Source organism: Perca fluviatilis, chromosome 14, assembly GCF_010015445.1.
Source record: "Perca fluviatilis chromosome 14, GENO_Pfluv_1.0, whole genome shotgun sequence".
NCBI lineage: Eukaryota > Metazoa > Chordata > Actinopteri > Perciformes > Percidae > Perca > Perca fluviatilis.
Window position 1 is genome coordinate 6,128,261 of NC_053125.1, and position 27,709 is coordinate 6,155,969.

Below are 27,709 nucleotides of genomic sequence, written 5' to 3' on the forward strand. Positions count from 1 at the left end.
ACTTTGAATTAGATTTTCATCAGGTCTAAATTTCGTGGTATGGGATCGGTGCATATGAGTACTTACCGATGCTTACCAGTATTTTAGGCAGTATCGGAGGCTTTTCCGATACTGGTATCGGAACTTCTCTTATTTCAAGCTCTTCATACTATAATAAACATAATAAACATCATTCTCTACTGGGAGTCAATTTCACAACTGATTGCAGCCAGTCAGTAAGTTTAGTCTGTTCTTCTCGACAGCTACGTTGTCCACTGTATTTGCTTCAGTGTACCAGTGGCTCTGACTGAGTCTTAATGTTTGTTTCCCCCGGCAGGAAATTTCAACGGAAACTCCAAAGATGACAACTTGAAACCAGACAATAAACCGGCCGCTAACACCAACGAACTTGGAGACAGCTGGCAGGTTCCTGACCCCCGGCCAGAGTGAGTCGCATCACAGAACCCACACATACATTAGACGTTTGAGCCATGTTTTACACAACAAAAACCATCACTTTGTGCCATTTTCATATTTCCTCCTCGTCTTCTTCAGCTGCACCAACGGGGGAGGAGCGGACGACTGTGACAAAAAGGTGGAGGAGGAGGCCAAGAAGCCCACCAGCTGCGGCATGATCACCGATCCCAAAGGTACACACACACACACACACACACACACACACAGACACTAGCCTAATACCACTAAGAGAGTAATTATTGAGTAAATGAAATACAGTAAAATGATTGCCATTCACCTCCGCTGCCTCTCTGTGTTTTGATTTTCAGGTATCTTTAAGCCGTGCCACTCGGTCGTGCCTCCCGAGCCGTACTTTGGAAACTGTGTGTACGACATGTGTGCCACCGGCGGTCAGACCGTGGCTCTGTGCCAGGCCGTAGAGAGCTACGCCGACATGTGTGCTGCTGCCGGAGTCTCCATCGCATGGAGAAACAACACCTTCTGTCGTACGCTCATTTATATCTTTGTTTTTTTTACCTGGCAATATAGTCTCAGTTTAGTTTAACTTTTTCTTGAATGTTTTAGTTTTTATTTAGTTTCAGTTCATTTTACTTTACTATAATAACCCTATTTGCAACTGTCCTTCTCTCCCTCCAGCTCTTAAGTGCCCCCCAGGCAGTCAGTACAGCCCGTGCGGCCCCGCCTGCTCCCAGCCCAGCTGTCAGGACCCCGTGAGCCCTGGCGGCTCCTGCAACCAGCCCTGTGTGGAGGGATGCGTCTGCAACCCTGGCTTGGTCCTCAGCGGAGACAAATGCGTCCCGCTCAGCGAGTGCGGATGTACCGACCAAGACGGACACTACAGGCCGGTAAGCGTGCTCCGCTCAGGTGGAGGGTTTTGCAAGAAAAGGTGTTTGAACATGCATCGAACTTATGTATGTGCACTACTTGTGTGTGTAGGTGGGAGATAGTTGGTTCACAGAGAAGGACTGCTCCGAGCGCTGCAAGTGTAACGGCAACAAAAACATCACCTGCGAGCCGTGGCAGTGCAGCCCGGCCCAGGAGTGTAAAGTTGTAGAAGGAGTGCTGGATTGCCATTCTACAGGTAAACTTAAAGGAGAAATCCGGACAATTTTTACCAGAATCTTGATCGCTAGATGTATCCGAGTACTGACTATAGGAAAAAAAAACGACCAGAATCGGTGCTAGCAAACTGCAGCTATGGCCAGAGCTCCCAGTTAGCTAAAATGCCAGTTGTGGGGGCATATTGTAAACAGTGCCTTTGTGCCTCTTAACAGACACAAAATGCAATTAAAATGTCTGTGCAACATGAACAGGGCCCTTACGTGACATATGTGTGTGTGTGTGTGTGTGTGTGTGTGTGTGTGTGTGTGTGTGTGTGTGTGTGTGTGTGTGTGTGTGTGTGTGTGTGTGTGTGTGTGTGTGTGTGTGTCCACTAGCTAATTTTTAACCTAGCACTTGATTATGAAGATCAGTTTCTAAAGTCTGAAATATTTTGATACAAACTGACTGTATTGATATACACTATCTTTGAGTTAAATAATGCAACTGGGAATTCAGATTGGGAGAAAATGGGAGATTTACAACAAATTCCATGGACCAGTACTATTTACTTACACCAAACGATTGAGACGACGGGAGCGCTCCTACTCTAGCAAGACTCTCCTGAGTTCATTCCGATATTGGAAAATAGTCTACGACAGTGGAATTGAGAAGTCGTTTGGTGTAAGGTCGGCATAAGCTGTGTCAACATTTTAAGAGTATTGTCATGTCATATTTTTGTAGTTTTGTTTCATATTTCACCAAGCCTTATTTCCCTTCCTCAGGGAAAGGAGTGTGCCACGTGGCTGGAGATCCTCACTACTACACCTTTGATGGTGTGATGCACACGTACATGGGCACGTGCACTTACACTCTGGTGGAGGTACGGGCTGAATTTGATGCTAAATTTGCTGTTAAAGCCAGTTGAACAGGTGAAGATCGCGTGCAAACAGCCTCTGTAGTAACCAACACGGTAACCTGCTGCAGATCCGGTGTTCTTAAGGCTGATTTATGCTTCTGCGTCAAATCGACGCCGTACCCCCCAGACCCCTCTGTGTCGCCGTGAACCCCCCTCCGAGCCCTTCGCCGTAGCTCGATGTGCACCTCCAAAAATGTGTAACTTTGAGTCGAGGCGACGCAGACTGATGGACTGTGATTGGTCAAGTCGTCCTGATAATAATTAATAATTATAATTTAGTTTTATTCACTCAGCTCCTGGTGTTCTTCACCACTGTTTTAATAGTAAGGAAATAACGCTTTAAAAGTAAGTTTTCTCTAAGGGCTGTGTTGCAGTCAGAGATTTCAGTTTTGTAAGAAACTATAATATGTTAAATTTGAGAATGGAATTTGGTGTGGTGTTAGCAATCCGCCCCCCCCCCCCTCACCTGTATCTTAGGGTTTCCAGATCCCACTTTAACCCCTGGCAACATAAAAGCGTAACTGTTTCAAATGTTTTTTTTCTGAATCCTCTAGGTGTGTAACACCACCAAGGTAACTCCCTTCAAGATCGTGGCTAAAAACGAGGAGCGCGGTCAGCCAGAGGCCTCCTATGTCCGCTCTGTCACAGTCTACCTGCCTCATGACACTGTGGTTGAGCTGCAGAAGAGCCGCAGAGTTCTGGTAAGGAACCTGTTTCTGTTTTTAGTATTATACTGGCTGCAGGAAACAGTAATGGGCATAGTAAAATGCCCAGCGGCTGACTGTCTGTGTTCTCTCTGTCTTGTCTTAGCTGAATGAACGGCGGGTGCGAACCCCAGTTTCCATTGACGTGGCCGGAGCCAAGGTGATAACCAGCGGATCCTACAGTCTGCTGGACACAAACTTTGGTCTGCAGGTCAAGTTTGACGGAGTCCATCACCTGGAGATTACTGTTCCTGGAGAATACTATAACAAGGTATGAACAAGGGCTGGGCAAAATATCAATATTATATCCATATCGTGATACGAGACTAGATATCGTCTTAGGTTTTGGATATCGTATTATGGTAGGTGTTGTTTTTTCCTGCTTTTAAAGGCTGCATTACAGTAAAGTGATGTCATTTTCTGAACTTACCACACTGTTCAGCTGTTATTAGCCTTCAACCACCTTGTCCAGGGGTCGTCAACGTTTTTTTAAGCTGAGGACCCTTTAGCTAAAAGAGAGACGGAGCAGGGACCTCACATATATTGTATTAAATTGCATATTAAACTGGGCCTACAATAACATCTTGGCGGCCTAAAGCCTTTATACGTACCTTTTTAGTGCATGGAATACTAATTGTGTAAATATTTTCTTGTAGCAACAATTGTCAATCCTACAATATTGTCACAATATCGACATTAATGTAATTGGTTAAGAATATCCAATTTTCTCCATATCGCCCAGCCCAAGTATGAAGACTTTAGGCCTGTCTTATTGTCCCTTTGCCAAAGACAAAGTGTTTCACCATTGATATCATTGTAATTGGACTCTGAATTGGGATTATGCTGCGAGATGCAGCCTTTTCGAGGCCCCTCAGTGTGTGAAGCACTGTAATAACCTAGCTCCATCTCCCTCCTCTTCAGCTGTGTGGAATGTGTGGGAACTACAACCACAACTCCTCCGATGACAACCTGATGCCCAACAAGAAGCCAGCCAAGGATGTGATTGAACTGGGCAACAGCTGGAAATCAGACGGAGACAGTGATCCTGGGTCAGTGGGTTACAGTTATTACAGTTACCATTAACTTTGAAGAAGTGAAAAAGCACCGGGCCAAAGTTCTAAGATGAAAACACTCCAAAAAAAATTCACAGCTATTTAAATGTACACAGGGCCATGGTTAGCATTGCTTAGCCTCTGTCCTGATTGACAGGTAGCGACTTGTCAATCACAAGCTGCCCCGCCCTAAAGTATCTTCTGATTTATTTTTCATTTTAAAATAAATGGGACTTATTGTCTAATTTACTAAATGAACATCATGCTGTGTTGAAGAAGACTTGAAAGTAGCGATTGAGGCCATAAACTCATTTTGAAAATGATTACTGAGATAATAATTCAAGTGAGAAGCAGGGTCATTTTCTCATAGACATCTACAACAGACTTCTTTTTGCAACCAGTGAAATCGCCCCCTGCTGGCCATAAGAAAGAATCAGGTTTAAAGGACAATTCCGGCGCAAAACGAACCTAGAGGTTAATAACAGATGTGTACCCACTCGATCGTTCTCTGGGACATGTTTTCATGCTAATCAAATATGTTTGTAGCATGAAACAAGCTAGCGCGGACCGCTGATTATCTTACAACGCTAGTATTCGGGGCACAGGGAGAGTAAAAACATTATTTTGTACCACTAAAAAGGATCAAAATATCACCAAACTTCAATGGTAGCATAATGAGGGTCCCTACATGTTAACCGAAACATTGATAACTTTGTAAGTGTACAGACAGTTTATTGAAAAGATAGATTCTTCAAAGTAGCCACCCTTTGCTTTTTTTATTAATAAGGGACAAAATTCCACTAATTAACCCTGACAAAGCACACCTGTGAAGTGAAAACCATTTCAGGTGACTACCTCATGAAGCTCATTGAGAGAACACCAAGGGTTTGCAGAGTTATCAAAAAAAGGGTGACTACTTTAAGGAATCTAAAATATTTTCAGTTATTTCACACTTTTTTGTTAAGTACATAATTCCATATGTGTTCATTCATAGTTTTGATGCCTTCAGTGAGAATCTACAATGTAAATAGTCATGAAAATAAAGGAAATGCATTGAATGAGAAGGTGTGTCCAAACTTTTGGCCTGTACTGTAGCTCCACAGTGCTGTGGAGTAAGGTATGGCTACACCACAGATGCATTCTGGGATAGGAGAAAAAAACTCTGGGTTGTTTGCATTTGTTTGCATTTGTTTAAACCGATCACAGTCGTCTTGGGCTCTAAGCTCCGGACACAGTGACGGTGGCTCTGCTAAATAGTCTCTGCTAAATAGTCTCTGGAAGGAACTTGTTTTTGGTGGAACATTTGCACCCCGCAAAAGAAAATGCCACAAACAATATTAAATGAAGTTAACTGTTGACACAATACAGTAATGTGAGCTATTTAAATTAGCTGCATACATGGTTAAACCTAATTTACTCTTACCAGTGTATTGCGTGTGTACTTTGTCCACAGCAATCCCACCAGTCAGTCCCAAAATGTCCCACTTAGAGAGGAAATACCTTAAACATATTCCTTGTAAATCTTTACAAGGAATTCATTCCTTCAAAGAACCAAGCAGGCCTACCTTGTTGCACCATCCAAATTTTGTGAACCGATTTTGAGAATGGTAAAACACAGAGAGCGGAAGGGGAGGGACATCGAATTTCATGCTTAATCCTGAAAAATCAACTTTACGTTGATCAAGACTACTCCGCATTGGCTTCACTTTTCAGCCCCGCAGGTTGCCGCTCGGGCCTGACTAAACCACTGATCCAAACACTCTCCCCTCTAGCTGTCAGCCAGACACCCGTCCAGACGTCCACCCCAACTGCACGGCAGAGGAGGAGAAGCGGTTCGAGGCTCAGTGTGCCGAGGTCATCCTCTCCGACCGCTTCAAGCCCTGCCACTCCTTCGTGCCCCCCGAGGCCTTCCTGGGTAACTGCGTCTACGACATGTGCGAGTACGACGGCATGCCGGCCACTCTCTGTGACAACGTGGAGGCCTACGCTCAGGCCTGTCAGAGCGCCGGAGTCACCATCAGCTGGAGGAACAACACCTTCTGTCGTAAGTATGAGCTGCTGCCCCCTGCTGGGAGGTTTACGGTTAGAGATTGATAAAAACAAATGTGTTCCTGTATCTATTAACCTTTTTAAATAGCAGCAGATGAAATCCAGAACAGGCCTGGGTTGATAATGTGATATGAATGATAATGTCATTGTTGCGCTTGATGTTGATGCCGATAATGTATTTGTTCATCTTTTTTAGAGTTGTTATCACTGCACGGATTCTAGTTTGACTCTTCACATACTTAATTGTCTCCCCTCCCTGCAGCCATGCCCTGCCCTCCCAAAAGCCACTACTCTGACTGCACCGCCCCCTGCCCCCCCACCTGCTCCGACCTCTTCCCCATCTTCTGCCACCTCCCCCCGACCACCTGTGTGGAGGGCTGCCAGTGTGACGCCGGCTTCGTTCTCAGCGACAACGTGTGCGTTCCTCTAGACAAATGTGGCTGTGTGGACTCAGATGGAGAGTACCATGATGTGAGTGAAGCGGCCGATGGGCCTAAAACGCGACGTGATCTCATTCAACATCAGAAACACATGCAGGTTATAAGCATTAAAGGTAGTGATGGCGAGATGAAGCCGCGTGAAGCATTGGAGCTTTCCAGCAAAGTTGTACGCTTAAGGGTTCGTTTCTCGAGGCTTCATTTCCAATACCACCGGTTGGTCACAGAGTGTAAAACAGGCAGATACAGTATCTCACAAATCTCATTTATGTTTTTTTTTCTTGTATTGTATTGCACTTATATTGATTTAGAATTATTACACTATAGTATATATGTACAGTGCCGATAGTTGCATAGGCACTATGACTTAGGTCATGTCCTTAGGAAGGAAAGGAAAGATTGTTACACATAGCAAAACATAATTTTGTGTGTGTGTGTGCACAGGTGGGAGACTCGTGGCTGACAAATAGATGTACCGACAGGTGTACCTGTAACCTTGGCGGCAAAATCGCGTGTAAGGAACACAGCTGTAACTCCAACGCCGTGTGTGCCCTGGACAAGAATGGAGACCTGACCTGCAAACCCACCAGTGAGTGCCCCACTCTGATCGGCTTCCTCCAACATTCCAACATGTCGGATAACAGTTGTACAGTTTAGAGACTTTAAACCAGGGCTGTCAAACTCAATTTCACTCAGGGCCACACTGGAAAATGACAATCAACATCAATGAGAATCACATCAAGACATGTAGTCAATTTGGTCCACATAAACAGGGTTCCCGCGGGTCCTTAAAAAGTCTTAAAATGTCTTAAATTAAAATCCGGGTAATTAAGGTCTTAAATTGTCTTAAATTTACAATAAAGTTGCTGTAGGTATTACAATTTCAGCCGGCGCGCTTAATGACGATGGGAAAGCACAGTGACCCACTGTAAAACATATAATAGTTAATTAATTTAGCATGGTGTGAAATGAGAGTCTCCGCGATTAATAGCTGTTTTACGGTACGTCGGCTACAGACGCTGACGTCGAGCTGCGTGCCGCCATTACGTGGTTGTGGAGGTGAGGTTCAACCTTTTATATATGTCAATGGGTTCAACATGCAAAGAAGATGGGGAAGTGCAAATTTAAGGACAAGTGGATGGAAGAGGATGTATTTAGGAGGTGGTTGGCGCCGGCTGAAAACAACGAGGCAATGTGTAAATTCTGCAAAAAGACTTTCATTAGGGACCATGGGGCTCAAAGCCGTCGAGTCGTATATGAAAGGAGGAAAGCACCAGCGGTACGTGGCAGCAGCTAGCCATAGCGGGGCCAGGCTAATCCCTGCATTGTTTGTAGCACGAACTAACGACGTTACAATTCAGACGCCACCTCTCAGTCGGAGGCACAGTTCATTTAAATCTAACGAGGACATACGTGGCGTCTTTGCTGTCATGTTCCCCGATTCGCAGCTTGCAAAGTCATTCACCTGTGGTGAAAATAAAACAGCATATGTCGCCAAATATGGCATCGCTTCATTCATCAAGAAGAAGCTATCGTGCAGCGTTACTGAGAAGCCATATGTTGTCATGTTTGACGAAAGCATGAATAAAACGACAAAGAGCAAACAAATGGACCTTCATTTGCGGTTCTGGACTAGCTACTGATGATGAGACTGGCACACACCACGTCATCTCCCGCTACTATAGGTTGGAGTTCATGGGTCACCCCAGAGCCGAGGACATGTTGGGTCATTTCAGTGTGAGTAACGTTACGATCCCATACTATTATTCATACTAAGTGTGGTATAAAATGAGTACCGTTGGTGCGGTCCAAAGCTCATATGTTAGCAGTGTAAACACCAACACTCCCCCGGTGCTCAGTGCTGCCACTCTGGGCAGAGTCGGCAGAGGACTGGTTATGTGCTCCAGTCAGGTCACAGGTCTATCGTCACTTTGACAATCTAACAGGTAACAACACGTTAGCTCAGAGTTTAAGAGGTGTAACTGTTGGTGGGTGTGGTTTATTTTGTTTAAATATGCCGAATTGTGATTTTATGGGTTGTTGGGCAAATGTAGCTGCAAATGTAGGCTGTCACAGGAGAATTTGGGATGTTACAAAACAATGGACCTCTCTATTCATGGGTTTCTCTCATTAAGAGTCATGTATATTATTTGTCAACTTTTTGGCTTGGGACAGGCTGTTTTGAGGGCTTTCATTATTGAGCTTATTTATGATGGAGACTGCTTTAAAGTTGGAAGTATTATTATTAGTATTATATGGTTCCTTCATGCAATGCATTGTGTAGTTTAGTGTAATCCAACTTATGTATGTAATGTTGGCTCTTTCTGCATCACAAAAAAAGGGAAAATGCCAACTGTGGGCTTTGATTGTGTATACATCTATATTGGCCAAACAGTGTTGGAAGTGTTATTGTTAGTTATTATAAGGTCTCCTAATTTGAAAAAAAGCTCTCATGAAAAAGTTTTTTTGCAGAGTTTACACATTGCACATAATTGATAACAAATGGAAAACTTTAAGTTTTGATTTCCATTGTAGGAGGCAATAAATTGAGTATTCCAAAGAAATTGTTATGACATTTTTGTTCTTTAGCCATCAAAGAATTTAGAAATCAAGCAAAACAATGCATTTTTTCAAAGTAGGCTACCCGACTAACAACAACCTGTTTCACAGGCTGTGTGGGAATGTCTGTGTCTCAAATGCTGCGTTGAGTGTCGAGTAAAAAGAATGGTTCCTGTCTTTTTAGTTTGGCGCACAACTAGGCGGACAAAAATTGATTGTGAACCTAGATTGATATTGATGGATCAAAATTTGCGATGGGCCGGTTTCGGCCGGCAGGGCTTGAGTTTGACACCTGTAGTTTAGAGACTTTAAACCTTAGTATTGTTTAAGTTGGGGCTGGGTATCATCAATGATTTTCTGATTCACAAGGTCCTGAATCGATTTTATTCCCTATTCAATTTCAATTAGGTTAGGAACAATTCAGTTACAATACCAGTTTATGTTGGGTATGAAAAAAAGATTCTACAATTATTACAAAGGTTAATAACAAAGGTTCCGTCTAACCTGACGCATTCTTAAAAGTATTAATATTTAATTGACCCCAAAGCAGTTACATTAATGTACTTTTTATTTAACATGAACACACAATAAAGTGCAGCTCTCCAGAGTAGTGAGTGACATTTCATTCAGATATCTGGAGTTTTTTTTTTTTTAAACCCAGCCCAAGCCCTAGTTTAGGTCATGACCCATTTTGACCGTTTCATTTGTATATTTCCATACAGAGTTTGACAAGTGCAGCATCCAAGGGGATCCTCACCACCGAACATTTGATGGTTTCACCCATCATTTCCAGGGCGCCTACACCTACGTCCTGACCCAGAGCTACGACCCGGACAACTCCCTGACGCCGCTGGTGGTGAGGGGGAAGAACATCAGGCGCGGGGGGAACCAGAGGATCTCCCTCCTGGATCAGATGTACATCGACGTTTACGGTTTCAACGTTCGCTTCCTGCAGAAGAAGCAAGTCCTGGTCAGTGCTTTGTCTTCCTTTCGTTAAAGCATGTTTTGCTCGTAGGAAAAAAGTATAGTGGAACTGTTCCAATGAACCATTCGTACATATAGCTGTGAAAAGTAAAACACTGATTCATATGTATTCCACGTATGTATTACTGTATGCACCACATTGACTGCTGCTGTGTAACAGCGCCAAGATCCACGTAGAAAGGAGTACTACTTTGTACTTGTACTTTTTTAACCCAAACCACCATTTTTTTCCAATCTTAACCAGTCGTTTTGGTGTCTAAACCTAACTGCTGTCGCCCCATGACGGTCACCTTTTGTAGGCTAAACTTAACTCCAACGGCTGCTGAAATACGATATTCTCACGATACCTATGTCACAATAAGATAATAATGCGATTTTAATCATACTGCGATATTCTGCGGTATATTGCAATTACTTACCTTTTTCCAACTTCAAAAGATCAATTTCTCTGTTTGTACAGCTCACTTCCATTTTATTGCTGCAAAATGGGATTGCCAAGCAGACAAAATGACCAAAACTTTTATGAAAACCAGTCAATAATATTGTATGCACCTGACAAACTGAACTAAATTCTCATGTGCAATTTATATAATACTAGATTGATACTTGGCATCCGTGTATCGACACAGTATTACCAAGGAAAATATCGCAATTCTGCTGTATGCCCCCCAACGCCTATAAACTTAACTGTCATGTCACCAGTAGTCTCGCTTTGCCAGACCTTCCTCCACAGCGCTGCGCAGGAGGGTCTGGCTAGTCCACACAGCATTCCGGGATGGGAGAAAAACATGCTTTATTGGCGTTTCTTTAAACCAATCACAATCGTCATTGGCGGTGTTAAGCGCCGGACGGAGCCACGGTGCCTCTGTAAAATAGCCTCGGGAAGGAACTTGTTTTGGTGGAACATGTGTACGTTCAAAGCTTGTTTTAGTCGTGCGAGAGAAAACTCAGATTGGACAGATAGTCTAGCTAGCTGTCTGGATTTACCCTGCAGAGATCTGAGGAGCAGTTAACCATAGTCCTCACAAATCCACAAGCGAATTTCCGGCGGCACCAGAGCAATCCCAGGAAATTAAACCTCTTTGATAGAGACTATGTTACAAGTAACTGTAATTTCATAGGATATCTTGCAAATGGTTGTGCATAAGTTTTCAAATGATACCATACGAACCCGTTCATGAGAATGCGTTGAGTGAAATCCTATTGTATTCCCTCTAGGTGAATGGGGAGCGTGTGGCCCCCCCTCTCAGTCCAGTTGCCGGTTTGACCATCACGATGAACTCCAGGCAGGTCCAGCTCGCCACTGACTTTGGACTCACAGTTCGCTTTGACGGCAACTACCGCGGAGGTGAGAGAAACGGCAACCTCAGCCCTCGTTAACGGACTTTAACTTGTTTGTAAATCCGTTCATTCATCCCGCTCCGTTGTGTTTGTGTACCAGAGATCATACTGCCCAGCACCTATAAGAACTCTGTCAGAGGGCTGTGCGGAAACTACGACGGCGTCACCAGAAACGAGTACATTAAGCCGGACGGAACGCTGGTCCGGGACCTGAACACGTTTGGAGAAAGCTGGAGGGTCAGTGAGCGGCAGGCGGGCGGACTGAGAACCTCCAACCTTCCTCACACAGTCCACAGGTAGGACCACCCCCAGCTGCTTACGCTGTAAATGCACTTTCTATAGCAGTGGTTCACAAACTTCTTTACGTGATGGAAACCTAAACTGACAAAAATTAGATTTCTCCCCAGGGTCCCCCACCTGATTACACAAAGCGTATGAAACCCTTCATTAAAATAGTTGTACCTTCTGTCATTGTGTTGGTTCTGGATAGAATTATAGTTGTATTTAAATGAAAGGTTTTCCCCTATTTGCTGGAGACCTCCTGGAACCCCCTCAAGGACCCCATAGGGATCCCCAACTTTAATCATTTCTGTTTCTTCCTGCCATGTGTCTCCAGGCACGAGGCGGAGACTGATCTGGATTCAGGATTTGAGACATCGGACTGCTCCCAGTCTCAGCTCAATAACTACCTCAGTGTGGCTCAGTGTGGAGCACTGTCTCACTCCGAGGGGCCATTTGCTGCCTGCCACGCAGCCCTGGAACCTCAAATCTACCAGGAGTAAGTTTTCGTTTGTGTTTACAGTGCAGTTTTAATGTGTGCATCACACTTTACTTTCACACCCTTCTTTTAAATTTAAATGACATCATTGTGTGTGTGTGTGAGTGAGAGCTGTCCTCTGAAGAGAGTTACAGTGCAGTTTTTATGTGTGCATAACACTTTACTTTCACACCCTTCTTTAAAATTAAAATATGACATCGTGTGTGTGTGTGTGTGTGTGTGTGTGTGTGTGTGTGTGTGTGTGTGTGTGTGTGTGTGTGTGTGTGTGTGTGTGTGTGTGTGTGTGTGTGTGTGTGTGTGTGTGTGTGTGTGTGTGTGTGTGTGTGTGTGTGTGTGTGTGTGTGTGTGTGTGTGTGTGTGTGTGTGTGTGTGTGTGTGTGTGTTTGCGTGTGTCTGTCAGTGACTGTGTGTTTGACCTGTGTGCTGAGGATGGCAGTGCAGTGCTGCGTTGTGCCAGTTATGAAGCGTACGCCGCAGCGTGTCAGGAGGCTGGAGTCAAACTGGGGCACTGGAGGCAGCAGCTGGGCTGTGGTAAGATGCTGAACACACACGCACAGTCACACTGCATTCACATCACGTTGCTATAACAACAGCAGAGTGGTTCTCAGTGCTGGACGAGGACCTGGTTTTAGCACATTGAGCCGGATTCAAAAGCCTACTTGAGTAAAAGTACAAATCTTTGAGCATCAGAAGTACCCAAAGTTAAAGTACTCCTTATGCAGAATGGCCCATTTCAGATATATCAGGGGATTCTAATTCTTGATGCATTAATGTGTTGATTACTTTAATGTTGCAACTGATAAAGGGGGAGCTAATTTTTAAATACTGCTGGGTAGCTTAATTTATTTCTTAATGTATTAGTTAGATTATATTTTGTAATAATAATCTAAATCTGCAAAGTAACTGAAGTTATCAAATAAATATTTGCCTCCGAAATGTAATGCTTTTCATGTATTTGTCCTACTGTTCGGGACATCCATTCATTTCTGTTGGCCTACTGTATGACAATCATAAGTCTGCTGCGTGGTAATGCAGATGAAGCGTAGATACATTTGAAACGTCTCATAACCATAACGTTACTTTGACAAAAATGAATGCAGCCACAACGCAAGCAAAGTCTGCTTATAGATTTTTAAATTGTGTGACACATTTCTTCAACGCAGTGCCATAATTTGTGGGTTTGTTCTAGGGCTGCAACTAACGGTTATTTCCATTGTCGATTTATCTTTTGATTATTTTCTCGATTAATCGATTAGTTGTTTGGCCTGTTTGTCAGAAAATTGTGAAAAATATCAATCCGCGTTTCCCAAATCTCAAGATGACCTCAATTGTCTTGTTTTTGTCCACAACTCAAAGATAATCAGTTTACTGTCACAGAGGAGAGAAGAAACTAGAACATATTCACATTTAACAAGCTGGAATCAAAGATTTCCTTTTTTTTTTTTTTTTTTTATAAAAGATGAACGATTAATTTATTATGAAAATAGTTGCGGATTAATTTAATTGCTGACAACTAATCGACTGATCTTTGCAGCACTAGTTTGTTGTAATGTGCGTGACATATACACAAAACTCCAACTAGCTTGTGTGTCTCTCGCTCTCTCCCAGTCCTGTCCTGTGACGCCAACAGCACCTACTCCCCCTGCATGTCCCCTTGCCCCGCCTCATGCGCTGACCTGGCAGCACCCTCCGAGTGTGACATCACTTCCTGCATGGAGGGCTGCCAGTGTGCCGCCGGCTTCGTCATGAGCGAGGGAAGCTGTGTGCCATACACGCAGTGTGGCTGCACCTTCCTCAGCAGATACTACACTGTAAGTACAACAGATGTATCACAGATACTACACTGTAAGAGGCCTCCTGTAGTTACAGCAGTGACTGTGCGTGTCTCTGTGTGATGATGTCATCCTGTCCTCCGCCCTGCAGCTGAACGAGAAGTTTGTGACCGAGGACTGTTCCCAGGCCTGTGAATGCACCAGCCTGGGCGCCGTGTGCCAGCCCAAGACCTGCCAGAGCGGAGACGTCTGCACCGTCTACAACTTCAAACGGGACTGCTACAGAGGTGTGTGTGTTTGTGTGTGTGTGGATTTCAACAGAATGACAGTAAGTGAAGAAATGGCTAGAGACAAAAAAAAAAAGGAATAAATCCAAGAAGGGAAAGAAAAGAAAGGACCTAATCAGAGAGCAAAGGGAGTGAGTGGAGCAAAAGAAAGAACACAAAAGTAAGAAAATTAGTGTTGCTCAGGGAGATTGAAGAGGAAACCTTAGTGGCCAAAAGTAATCGCATCCCGCATCTATTTGTCACTCAAAAAACTTTATAAACAGTGTTTATATGAGTCGGAAATATTGAATATTTTTCATCCACGACCGACCTGTGGTCCAGCCGCACTATAGAGCCCTACATACTGGAAGTCTCAGTGTGCACTATATTGTTGTGAATCTATTTTGATGCGTTTTCCCATAACTTTTGTAATTTTACATATGTTTAAAAATATCGAAATTAATATCGATATCGCAATATTCAGAATCTGTATCGCAATAACACTTTTTGTCAATATCGTGTCAGTACGCATCCCCTACGTTTTGTGTCTCTGAGTAATTGTTTTGTCTTTTGGTGTCTATTTGTGGTCATGTGTTGTCTTTTTGTGCTCATTTTGTGTCTCTTTGTCGCATTTTGCGTCTTTTTGAAGTTGTTTTGTGTGTATTTGTAGTCATTTTGAATGTCTTTGTCGTCGTTTTCTGTCTCTCTGTCATCATGTTGCATCTCTTTGTTGTTGTTTTGAGTGGCAGACATGTTGAAGTGAAAGCACAGGGCAAATGTGTGCTGCGGCATTCATTTAATTTGCACTCAGGATCTGTGTGCAATTAGCACCAGATTTCCTGAGACACTATGTGCAGCTGGTCTTCAGAGAGAGGCTACCTCTCTGTGGCCGTGTTAGCTTGTCTCATACTGTATTAAGGCATGTAATCAGAGTTCAAAATGAGTAACTTTCAGCAAAGGGGAAAACGTGGTAAAGCTTGTTAATCACCCTGCTGCATTTATTTATTCTTTCAGCTCTATTTAGTTAAGATGCTAACATGATGATTGTGAGAGAAACAAAACCATAATATCTTGTTTTGTGTTGCAGCGAGCCCTTGCCTCAGCTACCCCTGTCAGAACGGAGGAACATGCCAGGAGGCCAGCAACAGCACATACGCCTGTCAGTGTGCAGAGGGCTTTGAGGGCTCAAACTGCGAGGTGGAGAAAACACCAAGCGGAGGACTGGGTACGGCCTGCTCAAACATCTGCTGCACTCCTCTACTGATGCCATTTACAAACTAATTCAATTCTTTTTTATTCATAGTGTCAAATAACAGGACACTTTACATATAGAGTAGGTCTAGACCACACTCTATAATTTACAAAGACCCAACAATTCCCCACGAGCAAGCATTTGGTGCAACAGTGGCGAGGAAAAACTCCCTTTTACAGGCAGAAACCTGAGACAGACCCAGGCTCTTGCTGGGCGGTTGGGAGACAGATACTGATACAGATATACAGAAATACACAGACACAGATATACAGAGTCAAACTATTATTTATTAGGTTAGCGTTCATGCAGGACACGGAAGTCATACGCCCGCTGATTGAATTGCCATTTCTATCAGTCACAAACCAATCACTGCCATTCTCACATCAAGGCCGGTCCATTTACAGTAAATATGACTCCCTCCTCACTGATCCCTGCTACACACATGCTGCCCCAGCTGCTGCTGCTGCTGCTGCTGGCAACGCTTGGCCTCCACCACCCCAGCCTCCACCTTCCTAGTTCAGAGTCCTAACATGACTCAAAGTTTAAAATGGTTTTCAATGTCTGACTCTTGTAATACAAGATAAGATTTACTTTTTAAATACCAAACTGGGGAAATTCCCTTGTTACAGCACCTCAAAAGAAAAAAAATTACACAATCACAATAAGACAAATACAAATTCAATATACAAAAAAGTATAAGACAGAAAAAATTTAATAAAAGTTATAATAGCAGTAATATACACACTATAAACACCCTTATTATAAACAGACAGGTACAAAAAACTGTCTCAGCTTAGCATGCTGCTTGGCTGGTCTAGGGAGCATTATGAAGAGCAGAGCCATCAGCACCAAGCATAACTGTTTTAATATATGGTTAAATCTATGACGAGTGCTCCTGACTGAACTGTAGGAATAGCTGTGATTGAAGGCAAAAGACTCATTCCTTACCTCAGCACACTGTAGAAGACTTTATTTCCCTATTCCTAAGATTGTGGGCTTCCTTTAAGAGTCAAAGTGTTTTTATTGAATTGTTGTTTGTTACAGAAACCAAGTGGATCATCCTGATCGCGGTCCTGGCCGCTGTCGCCGTCATCGCCATCGTGACCGCCATCGCGTGCGCTTGCAGACAGAGATCCAAGTGAGTCTCGGCCGATTCTGCGCAAATATCAAAGCATTCGGCTGTGCATGAGATTGTGTCACGACTGCTGACTGACGCAGGCAGAAGGTCCTGACCCAGCCACTGTCCTCGAGTCTACTCGACACAGAGAAAGGAAAGAAAACTACCACAAATTCATACAATTTTCATTGCAGGTCACAAGTTTATGTAATTCAGAAGCAGCAGTCGTCTCACAGTGGGTGAGAGAAAAATTACAGTGTCATCACCTTTTTTGGGAGAATTTTCTGGGAGCAAACTGAATTTCTGTATCAGCACTGGGGAAGGGAAGGGTGTGATTCACTGCCTGCATTCCTCACTCCTCCTCACTCACTCGCTCTACGTACCTCCTCTGCATTCACTCAACTCCTACCTGCAGGCACACACAGGTGTGGTATTTATCACTTTTTCTAACCTCGGTTCTTTCTGTCCGCAGGAAAAACAAGCACAAGAAGGAGCTCAGCCTGACGTCAACAAGTAAGAATTGTCCTTATTGGGGAAAAACGATCAAGTTGACTAATGTCGACATTACACCAAACGACTTTTCAAGCGATTCTGCTGTCACAGACTAATTCCCAATATCTGGATGAAATCCTGAGAGTCTTGCTAGAGTCGGGGCGCTCGCGTGCTCTCCATTTCTTGGTGCGAGGTCATAAAACTCAGTCCCAGTCAGTCTTTTTCCCGTCTTGATGCTCTGACAAAATCAAACGTGTTTGATATTATTGTAAGAGCATTTAATATACAGGCCAAACAAATGTTCTGTATTTGAATTGTAGCTGCACACATAATTTTAGTTTTTTTAATTACGGTGCAAAGTCCCGACAATGAGCTGCCAGAACTTCTTCTGTTATTTTACCGACTCATTTCTTAGAGTGTATTTCCAGAAGAATTCCCTTGAAAGTCAACTATATTCTCCATTTGTGTTGAATGCCTGTAGACCGATTCTTCCTGATGACTATTAGCGCAGCTCTAATATCTGTTCCTTTTTTCTCTCTCTTTTAGGCGTCCCATATAAAAACATAGATGACCAAAGGAATGATAAAGTGACTCCTATGTGATGACGTGTGTAACCTGAATGTAACAAACACCTGCTGTATGAGGCCAACATTAACAATATGTTCTGAATCATATTCATTCGGCCTCCAAAGAATAAAACTCTGTCAGAAATGAAGGAAGTCTTGTGAGAGTTGTGAATATTATAGATATTGTTCATACGCCCATGTTTTGCTACTTAACTTGTGCTTTTGAAGATGTAATTTTAGTGTGCATTTAATTAACAGAGAAGTGGAAATCTCTCTGTGTGCCATTTTAAGTGTATATGTATTTTTGGAATGAAATGCGTGCAAAAAAAAGTGTTTGTCTTTGTTAAAACGTTAAGTGTTTTTAATTCTTACAGATAAGAAATATTTTGACCATTCCCATGCACCTATATACTCAAGACAAGACAATCTATTTATTTAGATTAATCGTATACTTTTTTATCTCTAATTTGCATTCATCAAATATTTTGTATCACAGAGCCCCAAAATGTTCCAGAACATTTCCATCTGCCTTTCATCCAATACTCTGAAGGGAAGTAAAAAATAAAAGCTCATTCAACCATTGCTCTTGTGTACTTCATTCCCATAGAAACCCTGAAACTGCATCCTGGATGTTTAGAAGTTTAATATGTACTGTGAGACATTAAAGTGGCTGTATGTAACTTTCAGTGTGGGTTGATTCTAGCGGCCGCTTTGGACAAAAGTGGTAGGGTTTTTTACCACACCTGCTGTCCTAAAGGTCTAGGAGTTATATGTTATGGAGAGGTCATATAGTTGCGATGAATGTTTTGCTCGGACAGAAAATCATTCATTTACAATAAAAGATAACGTCACAGATGCATCGTTGCATTTTAAGTGTAGCATACGGTAACTTAGCCTACTTTGGACGTATCATGAGCTAAACCAGGTATCCCTGTCACTGTCACGAGCCAAAACATTAAGAGATTGTCGTAGCAACCATAGGCCAACACAAACATGGATTAAAGGAATAAAACGTCAAGGTTAAATGGAAGGGGGACGTAATTTAATGTTGGCTACTGGCATAGAACCATATCGCACATCTAAAGTTATTTTATGAACAAAATAGACTTTTGTCTCCATCTGTTGAAAGCCCAACCGAGTGTGACTTGGTTTTCGCCCGTTGTCTTTCCATTTCACTTTTTGCTTTTAGTTGTTTGTTTAATTTCCTTCTTTCCTGTAATGTTCCCGCTCCAGTAACCGCCATAACTACAACCGATAACTTCTAAAATAAAATTGAAATACAATTAGGCCTATGTAAAGAAATCTGCTGAAATCTGTGACCCGTCAGAATGCCGTCTACCTGCGGCAAATTATTCTGTGACTGCGCGGGAAAAATCAGACCCGGGCAGAGGCCTTATTAAAACTATATAAAAACTAGTGTTCTTTTCACTGTTGGTCTCGTTCACTGTTGCAGGTCATTTATGGTCATCAGATGGGACATTACACAGTTTGTTTCATATAGTCACTTAAGGTAGATTGGTGTATCTCTTCTATTTGTAAGATTGATTGTGTATCGTATTTTCCTATTCTTTATATCTGTAAACTTTTACCAAGCTCCTTTTTTACATTTATTTTACTGGTTAACAAAGTGTATGTATCTATCGGGACATTTTTTTGAAAGCTGTGGTGGGAAAAGTACTCCGATCATTAAGTAAAAGTAGTAATACCACAGTGAAGAAATACAAGCAAAAGTCCTGCTTCAAAATAAAAGCACGAAAAGCTTTAGCATCCAAATATACTTAAAGACCAAAGTGTAAAAGTACTCATTATGCAGAATGGTTAATTTCAGAAAAAAATATATAATTGTATTGGATTAGAGTCATTGATAGATGAATGTGTGTATCACTTTAATGTTGTAGCTGGTAAAGGTGGAGCTAATTGTAATCACTTGATATACTGCTGGGTAGCTTTATGTATTTATAATATTTTGCATTAACAATATGAATTTGTAAAGTAACTAAATGTATCAACTAAATGTAGTGGACTAAAAAAGTACAATATTTCCCTCAAGTTGAGTACAAGTATGACGTAGCAGAAAGTGGGAATACTCAAGTACAGTACTGAATAATACAGGCTGCAGTAAATGTATTAAAAGGTACTTTCCACCGCTGTCTGAAAGTATACCATACTGCTGCTGCTGTCACTATTGGGCTGTTGGAAGAATGATTACCACATATTTCCTTTACTCCGCTCCTTTTCTCTTAATATATGTAGAAATTATGTAAAAGTCCTTCACTGAACATGTTAAAAGTATGTCAGTATCATCAGGGAAATGTACTCAAAGTATTAAAAGTAAAAGTACTCAATGCAGAAAAAATCTGAAAACGTTCAAAATCGTTTTGTCAATCAACCAAGTGTTTAATCGGCTAATCATTTTAACCATTAGGCCGTTACATTGTTGCATAGTTTAATTTATAATAAAACATCAGATTTTATCTTGTGTTTTGTGTGCAGACATCTTATGTTGAAAAATGTAACTAGTAACTAAAGCTGTAACAGATGAATTGTGATGAATGTAGTGGGGAAAAATCATGGGAAAAATCTACTCTGAGGCCTTCCGAATTCCGAGTGAATCCCTCTGCTGTTTAAGCGATGTTGTCGATTGTCATATTCTTTAGCCAATCAAATTTCGTGTTTGCCCTGTTGGGCGTATTCTTTGACAGGCCGGAGCCAGCCAGAGCCCTTGACCTAGCTACGTCGGCATTTTCCGGACCAGTTAGCCAACTGAAGCAAAACTAGCTAGCATCACATAACCATAGCAGCGATAAAGTTCAACTTTGTTTAGAGTTTTTTTAGTCAATGAAAGAAATGAGGATGTACGTTTTCTTCAAATGATGAGCAGCTTTTGGTACGTTTTTTTAGTCAAGTGGTTTTACTAACTATCACTGCTTGCTTTAGATAGTTACTGCTGGTGTCAGTGGCCGCTGTGCCTCTGTGTATGCGTGCTGGCGTGTGTGTTGAGCCCCAGCAGCTTGGCTGGGATTTGTGGGGAAGCCTGTTGATTCATAATTGTTTAATTTGTGTTTTTCATTGCGTTGTTGTTGTATGAGTAAATGTGACCGCCTGTTTGTTTGTGATGCAGCATTCTGCCATACTGCGTAAAAGGGATGGCTTCAGTCACCGTGGCGTGTATTCATGTCTCTGCAATAGCGTATTGATTGAAACTCTCTCTGGGTACGTCCCCAAGCACTCCTCCACCTGCCTCCCTTCCCCGCGTCTTTTAGTCCCTCCCACCATCGGAGGAGAGAGGCAACGAAATAGGCTCGTTCAAGATTTTTAATTTTTTTTAATTTATTTTTGTTGTCTCCGGGATGCGTTGGTTAAAGAAGTTCTATGGTTTTTTCAGATCCATTTATTTAAGACTTTTATTTTGAAGGGACAGTCACAACAGCAAAAAGCATGGATGAAGAGAACGATTAAAAACCGGAAATGTAAACTCGGACATTTCTTTTTTTTTAATTGACAAAAAAAAAACATACAAAACTCTCGTAGGGGAAAGAGAATATACATGCGTAGATACAAATGTTGTCAATTTACAAGAAAGACTTACCTAAACAAAAAATACAAAAACAAACCAAAAAGGGGAACTACTTAAAAATATACAAGTCAAAAGCAAAAGGCTAGAGAAAACAAAATTAACATTTAGAGCGGCACACAAGGGGAGATTAAAACCGTAGTTTCCAAGATATGTCCCTACACATTTTTCTTGCCATTTTAATAGATTTGATATTGTTCAGTGAGGAAAAAAAAACAATTTAAAATCATGTATGAACCAAACAAAGGAAGGCTAAGAACATCTCCACTTACTGCAATTAAATTAATTCGAGATGAGCCAGGCCTGCGCAGAATGGATCACAGGCGATGGCCGCCCAATGCATGCCGGTTAGATTTGGGTCCGACGTTTGATGCGTTCATGCCACCTGGGAATAACAGGGACTGCCCCCGTGATTACGTTGTTTTTCCGATTGCCAGCGTTCACATGGTCGGAATGCGAAATTACGAATTCCACCATAGCCACGCCATGACCTGCCCTACGAAGCAGCTCGATTGGTTGGGGTTAGGCATTTGACCTCGAGTGGTTAAGGTTAGGATAGCTGATTGGTCAGGGGATAGGACCTGTACAGACAGCACATCGCCAGGTGTGTGTTGGTGTTATCTGCAGGACAACCAACAGGAAAGGATACCTATAAATAAACCTATTTATTAATACCACCTATTTATGAATAATTTGAAACCTATTATGTCTGTGTATGTTTCTTGGCAGAGGCTTTTGTCCACAATAAACAGTTTATTGTCATTGAAATATGTTCAGTGAACCAAAGTGGCCTCCATCAAACGTCAGTTGTCAACAACACGTCACCAACTGGAAAATCTAGCCCGAGTTTCCCACCTGTGATTCCCACAGGAAGTGACGTGAATGCTGACATTTTCGACTCAACATGATGTCGTTTTACATCAACTTTTTATTGTTTTTGAACTGGTGGGATTTGAATTGCTATTTGTCTGATTTAAAGGCGTATTCTGTACAGAACACATGTCGTGTGGCTGATGTGAGTGATGTAGCCGATTTCATCTTTTTATTACTGCTCGCTACTGCTCTGCACGGTTGAACAGTGCAAGAAGATGGCTCGGGTCTGTGTTGCTTGGCTGTGTTCTGATGCTTGCATGGCTCCTTGTACTGAATGGGGGATACTGTTGATGTGTAACTGTGCTAATGTCTTGCTGCTGCCTGTAGCTCTGCATGGCTTACTGAGAAAGCTTATTTGTTGCTCTAGCTGTCTGTATGGTGTCTTGTTGACTTCTGTCTGTATAGTTTAACCTGTACCAATGTCTCGCTGTTTCCTGTTGCTTTGGTCTAAAATCATCTGGCCAAAGGACTACAGTTGAAAATTAGCCGGCCAGCTAATGTGTGTTGTCCTTTTTATAAAATAAAGAATAAGAATAGTTACGTTTAGAAGTCAGAGAGAGACTAAATCCGTTCAGATTAGGGATCATCTACAGTCTGTTGTATATTAACATCAGCAACAGATCGCATGTAGAGCATTTTAACAGCTACTCTGTCTTAAAGGAATATTTCACCATTGGAAAGATGAATATATATTTGAATTGGGTCACTTATGTAGTAGAAATGTGAAACTTTTTTAGAAATTGGTTGCTTCTAGGCCGAGAAAAGCCAGAAAATGTGTTTTTGGCTCATGTGGATGAAAGACACCAAATCCCAGAATGCAGTATCTCTGGCCGTATATGTGTATGACGTCATTGACATTTTAAAAGGCTTTTTAGAACAAAAAAGCGACTTTAAAAAAAATCTAACACACAGCAGTGTGTATTTTCTTAGCCTCCCCTTTCGAATGCAACATTCAAATTACTAGACAAAAAATTATATCCTGAGAAAAGTGGATTTTGAGGGGTATAGCTCCATAGAGTCCCATTCATTCTGCACTGGCCTGTGAGCGCCCCCTATATGGAACTCTGGTGGAACTGCAACCAGTTCAGAAGCCGGAAGTAACGAGGGAGTGGCACTTCTTGATATATTAGAAGTTCTTTGCAGACAGTGAGACGATCAACTCAACAAGTGTGTTTTATTGTCATTTCAACCATATACACGAAAAAAAGACTTATTGACTTTGGATCTTGCTAGCATAGTGTTAGCTTTCTGGCTCGCAGCTAAACTGAAGGGTTCTATCAGCTGAGCGGACTATATAAATATCTCCGGTTGCTAAGGGAGGCAAGTCGTATCTAAGGTTCTTCCTAATTCCTGGTGGAGAGAACAACGTTTGCATTGCATAAGAATCTGATAGATGGGAATGATTGTTCCAGGTATTAGTCAAACCGTCAGGCGTAACCAGGGAAACAGAGTTATTGTTTGGATAAACTTTAGATTTCGATTGTAAAACTAATAAAACTAATGTTTTAAAAATATGTTATTTGGCAAGTGACCATGGTATAAGCGGGTTAATGCCCGACTAGGTGTCCATTGTCAGGTATTAATGGACTTCGGTGGAGGCAACCGTCCGACGCGCAGCGGACGACGGTTCACGCCTCGCCGTCCATTAATACCTGACAATGGACACCTCGTCGGGCATTAACCCTTACATAACAGACCGCATTCTACATTAGAATTCAACCAAGCCATAAAAGAAGGCTAACACATAGCTACTAGCATTAGCTCTTGGTGGGCTGTGGTATAAACATCGAGTATAAACACAGCCGTACATTTGCGTGGGATGTAGCTAGAATTGTTGGCATTTTACAGTCACAAACTCCACCAGCAGTTAGCAGTTAGTTGGATACAAATCACCCCATTTCTGCAACAGGCAGTCCGGGGTAACACAGCCCACCTCCACTAGTAGTCTTACCCGGTGACAGAGCAGCAGGCTGGATTGTCCACAGCAATATTTCCACAACAACAAACACAGCACAGCAGTCTCTGAACTCACGTTGGGAGTTTCGTTGAAGTTGGATGTAGTCCAGTTTGTTTAATGAGCGAACACTTGCAAGCAGGATTGGTGAACAGGTGGCCGGCTAGCGTTAGCTTTCCACGGCACACTCGTTCAACGCTCCCCGCTGATGAGGTCTCTTTACCGGCCAGAGGTATCGAGCACCACCGCTGGTCTCCGTGCAGGCGAAGCTTGCGTAGTGTGTGGAGTATTGCGTCTGTAATAAAGTGGTCTGCATATTCTCCGATGTGTACCAATGTATCCCGGTGGTACACGTGTGCGGTAGTTTGAATGCACATAATTGTTGTTCTAAAATTTCCGTCGGGATGAACAGTTTCTGCTCCTGCTGAGAAGCTAAGCCAGGATTCAAGATGGCTGACACTCGTTTTTTCCTCGGCAATCTCCGGAAAAAGCCGACAGTCCAACCCCCTATGGGCTATGCGGAAGTGGCTCCTAATACAGGCCATACAGGCTGTAGTCTTTTGCCTCTGGGCAAAAAAGCCTCAGATGACGCAAAATGGCGATTTTTGCGATTTTTCCAGACCCACAATACAGAGATCTCCCCTCTCAGGGGGACATGAGGGAGGAAAGCACGGTCATTCAAAAATACTACCAGGTTTCTACTGATACAAAGCTTAATGCTAAATCGGTGAAGTTTCCCTTTAATAAAAACCACTGGAGACTGTGTATGAGCTGATTTATGGGTCTGATAACATTTTGTTAAATCGGACCTAACAGGATGTGAGTGTTTCTGTGACTTCCTGTTCAGCCTGAAAGCTGCTGGAAATGGCTGGAAACTGTCCGACTTGACAGCAGATTGTCGTCACCGCCCCCGGCTGCCGCCGCCTGCTCTCGTACACGTTACAGGCGAGGCGCGGTTCATCTCGAACGAGCCTGTTGTGTTTAAGAGGAATGAGACGCCCTTTCCTCTGAAGCGTCACATAAATCCGTCAGCTGTTTGGGCGGAGTTAGCAACTCCTTCAGCTGCACGGCTTCCAGGAAGGCTGCTCTCTGTGTCCTCGGTTATAGCTCCTCGGTTATAGCTCCTCGGGACGAAATATGTGTCGAGCCTTGTTAAATTACTTTATTCCAAACGATAATGCCCTAGTGTCAGTGGTGGAATGTAACGAAGTACATGTACATGTACTGTACCTACATACAAATTTGAGGTACTTGTACTTTCCTTGAGTCTTTTCTTTTCATGCCACTTTCTCCTTGTACTCTGCTACATTTCAGAGAGAAATATTGGACTTTGTACTCTACTAGATTAATCTGACAGCTTTAGTTACTAGTAGGGATCGACCGATACTTTCGATTTTTCAATGCCGATACTGATTATTAATAGTTAATGAAACAGATATTTAGAATCAATATGCAGTTACAGTGAAAATGAAAATCTTTAAATCAAAGTTAAGATTTTGGAATGTGACAAACTCCAACACAAAACTTAGTTTAAATGCTTTAAGCAATTATTTAATAAATGAGAAACTTTCAACATATTACCCAGTAACAGTCAGAGAGTGTTGTGGGGGAGGGTGGGGGGACATGAAGTCAGACTCAGTGGTGACGGACACAGAGCTGGAGCCGAGCCAAAGTAGGGTTAGCGCACTTTTGAATTCATAAACATTATTGGAAATCAGGAAACTAAAACGCAGATAATCTGCAAACTGCCAAAAAAACGATAGTCGGTCTATCCCTAGTTACAAGTTTGTACTAGTAGTTACTCATTTGTACTTTACAAATGAGACTTTTTGCACACAAAATACACATGTAGTTTAGAATAAAACAGCAGATTTTATACGGTAAACTAGCCAACAATATAACGGCCTACAGCTGAGATGATTAGACCATTAAACACACAGCTGGTTGGATCCTTTACACTTTCTACAATGGGAGGATTTTTACTTCTAATACTTTAAGTACATTTTCCTGATGATACATACTTTTACTTAAGTAACATTTTCAATGTAGGACTTTTACTTGTAACTAGAGTATTTTAACAGTGTGGTATTAATACTTTTACTTAAAGGTACACTGTGTAGGAATTTCTCCCATCTAGCGGTGAAATTGTATTTTGCATTCAAACGAATAGTGCTCTCTTAGCGCCTCGCTTTTTCAAATGCGTGTTGCAACTACGGTAGCCGTTACGTACCAAGAAGCTATAATTCCCTTTTCCGGCGACGAGGATTCCTTCTCCTGTGGCTCGGCATAAGTAGGATCCTCCATTATGAACTAAAGTGCAGCGCAGGCTTTCAAATTTGCCGGGGGCAGTGACCATAGACAGTATATAAACTGGACCAACAGATCCCGTGTCTCTGGACAGAGACCAGTGAAGGATATTAGAAGAACTTTTCCAGGGAGCGCTGAGTGTTACTGAGCAGCCTCCAACTGACAGAGACGACGTAGATGTGACGTGAGCAACCTGTCTGAAAGTTATAAGTCTTCTGGTAGCTGTGCCAAGAGAAATCTCAATCATTCCCAATCTTACAGAGACGGAGAGTGTAGGTATATGTAAGGAGATAACATAAGCACAGGCTAATTATTGCTAACTAAAATGCTAGTTAAGATCAGTAATTAAACCTAAACAGCTAATGTAAGTCCAAACTGCCTGCGAGCTTCTCCTGTACTATACGGTAATTCCTCTCCTATGCGACAGTAAGTCGCGTGGTTATGACCCAATCGTTAGCCTATTTTTACAAAAACGTCTGCTACGGAGCCATAACGTGAGGTACAAGGTAATGGAGCCTTTTACACATTGTCGTGTTTCTTTAGAAATAAACAACGGACAAATAGTCTTTAAACGCTTCAGATGTAAAGTTATTCGCCGTCAAAGTGACGTCAAAATGAATGGCAGTCAATGGAATGCTAACGACGGGTGATCACTTGTTAGCATCAAAATGGCGCCATAGGAGCCCCCTTGGCAGTGACAAGCGCCTCTCGCTGATCTCCTTCTCCGTCTCAGCTGGTTTCAGTCACATGACGCTGGCTCTGGACGAAAACGCGTCGTGGATTAGCTAGACAGGTTGGCTAGTGCTTTATGTCCCTCTCAGCGATTTATAGGTTTTCAAAATGACAGAACGACACGGAAGCCTCCTTGGACTTGCCCGTCCAATGTAAATACAGATAAGAAATTCTTCGCTTACGAGGATAAGTCAAGATGATTGGCAGAGGTCATTTTACACCAATGAGGACATATTTATGAACGAAGACATTGATTTTAGCTAATGAAATACTTAAAACACTACACAGTGGACCTTTAAGTAAAGCATCTGAATAGTTCTTCCACCACTGCCTAGTGTCCTGGTTGAGGTTATTCAAAGGTGGTTTAATTACTGTAGGGTAAACACGGCCCGCCACAGCAGCCAACATACTTGTGAAATTATGAAACTGTTGACTTTCCCATCAGCCTGGCAGAGCCACTGTGGACTCGTAGTCATGTTATCACACG

The 27,709-nt window shown here is 42.4% G+C and overlaps 1 protein-coding gene across 1 annotated transcript in view; it reads left to right on the top strand.

The window, feature by feature from the left end:
- The window catches only part of zanl (zonadhesin, like), a 109,193-nt gene extending 90,829 nt beyond the window's left edge, over positions 1 to 18,364 (top strand). The window contains 24 exon segments of the mRNA XM_039823009.1: positions 317 to 425; positions 535 to 629; positions 765 to 941; positions 1,093 to 1,301; positions 1,393 to 1,537; positions 2,280 to 2,377; positions 2,968 to 3,114; positions 3,224 to 3,388; positions 4,039 to 4,166; positions 5,942 to 6,213; positions 6,481 to 6,689; positions 7,100 to 7,244; positions 9,937 to 10,184; positions 11,417 to 11,546; positions 11,640 to 11,835; positions 12,156 to 12,317; positions 12,718 to 12,848; positions 13,926 to 14,128; positions 14,241 to 14,376; positions 15,443 to 15,580; positions 16,652 to 16,745; positions 16,919 to 16,963; positions 17,197 to 17,237; positions 17,763 to 18,364. Of these exon segments, the coding sequence (XP_039678943.1) occupies positions 317 to 425; positions 535 to 629; positions 765 to 941; positions 1,093 to 1,301; positions 1,393 to 1,537; positions 2,280 to 2,377; positions 2,968 to 3,114; positions 3,224 to 3,388; positions 4,039 to 4,166; positions 5,942 to 6,213; positions 6,481 to 6,689; positions 7,100 to 7,244; positions 9,937 to 10,184; positions 11,417 to 11,546; positions 11,640 to 11,835; positions 12,156 to 12,317; positions 12,718 to 12,848; positions 13,926 to 14,128; positions 14,241 to 14,376; positions 15,443 to 15,580; positions 16,652 to 16,745; positions 16,919 to 16,963; positions 17,197 to 17,237; positions 17,763 to 17,818 (3,479 nt within the window). The 3' untranslated portion in view covers positions 17,819 to 18,364.
- Positions 18,365 to 27,709: the final 9,345 nt, after the last annotated feature.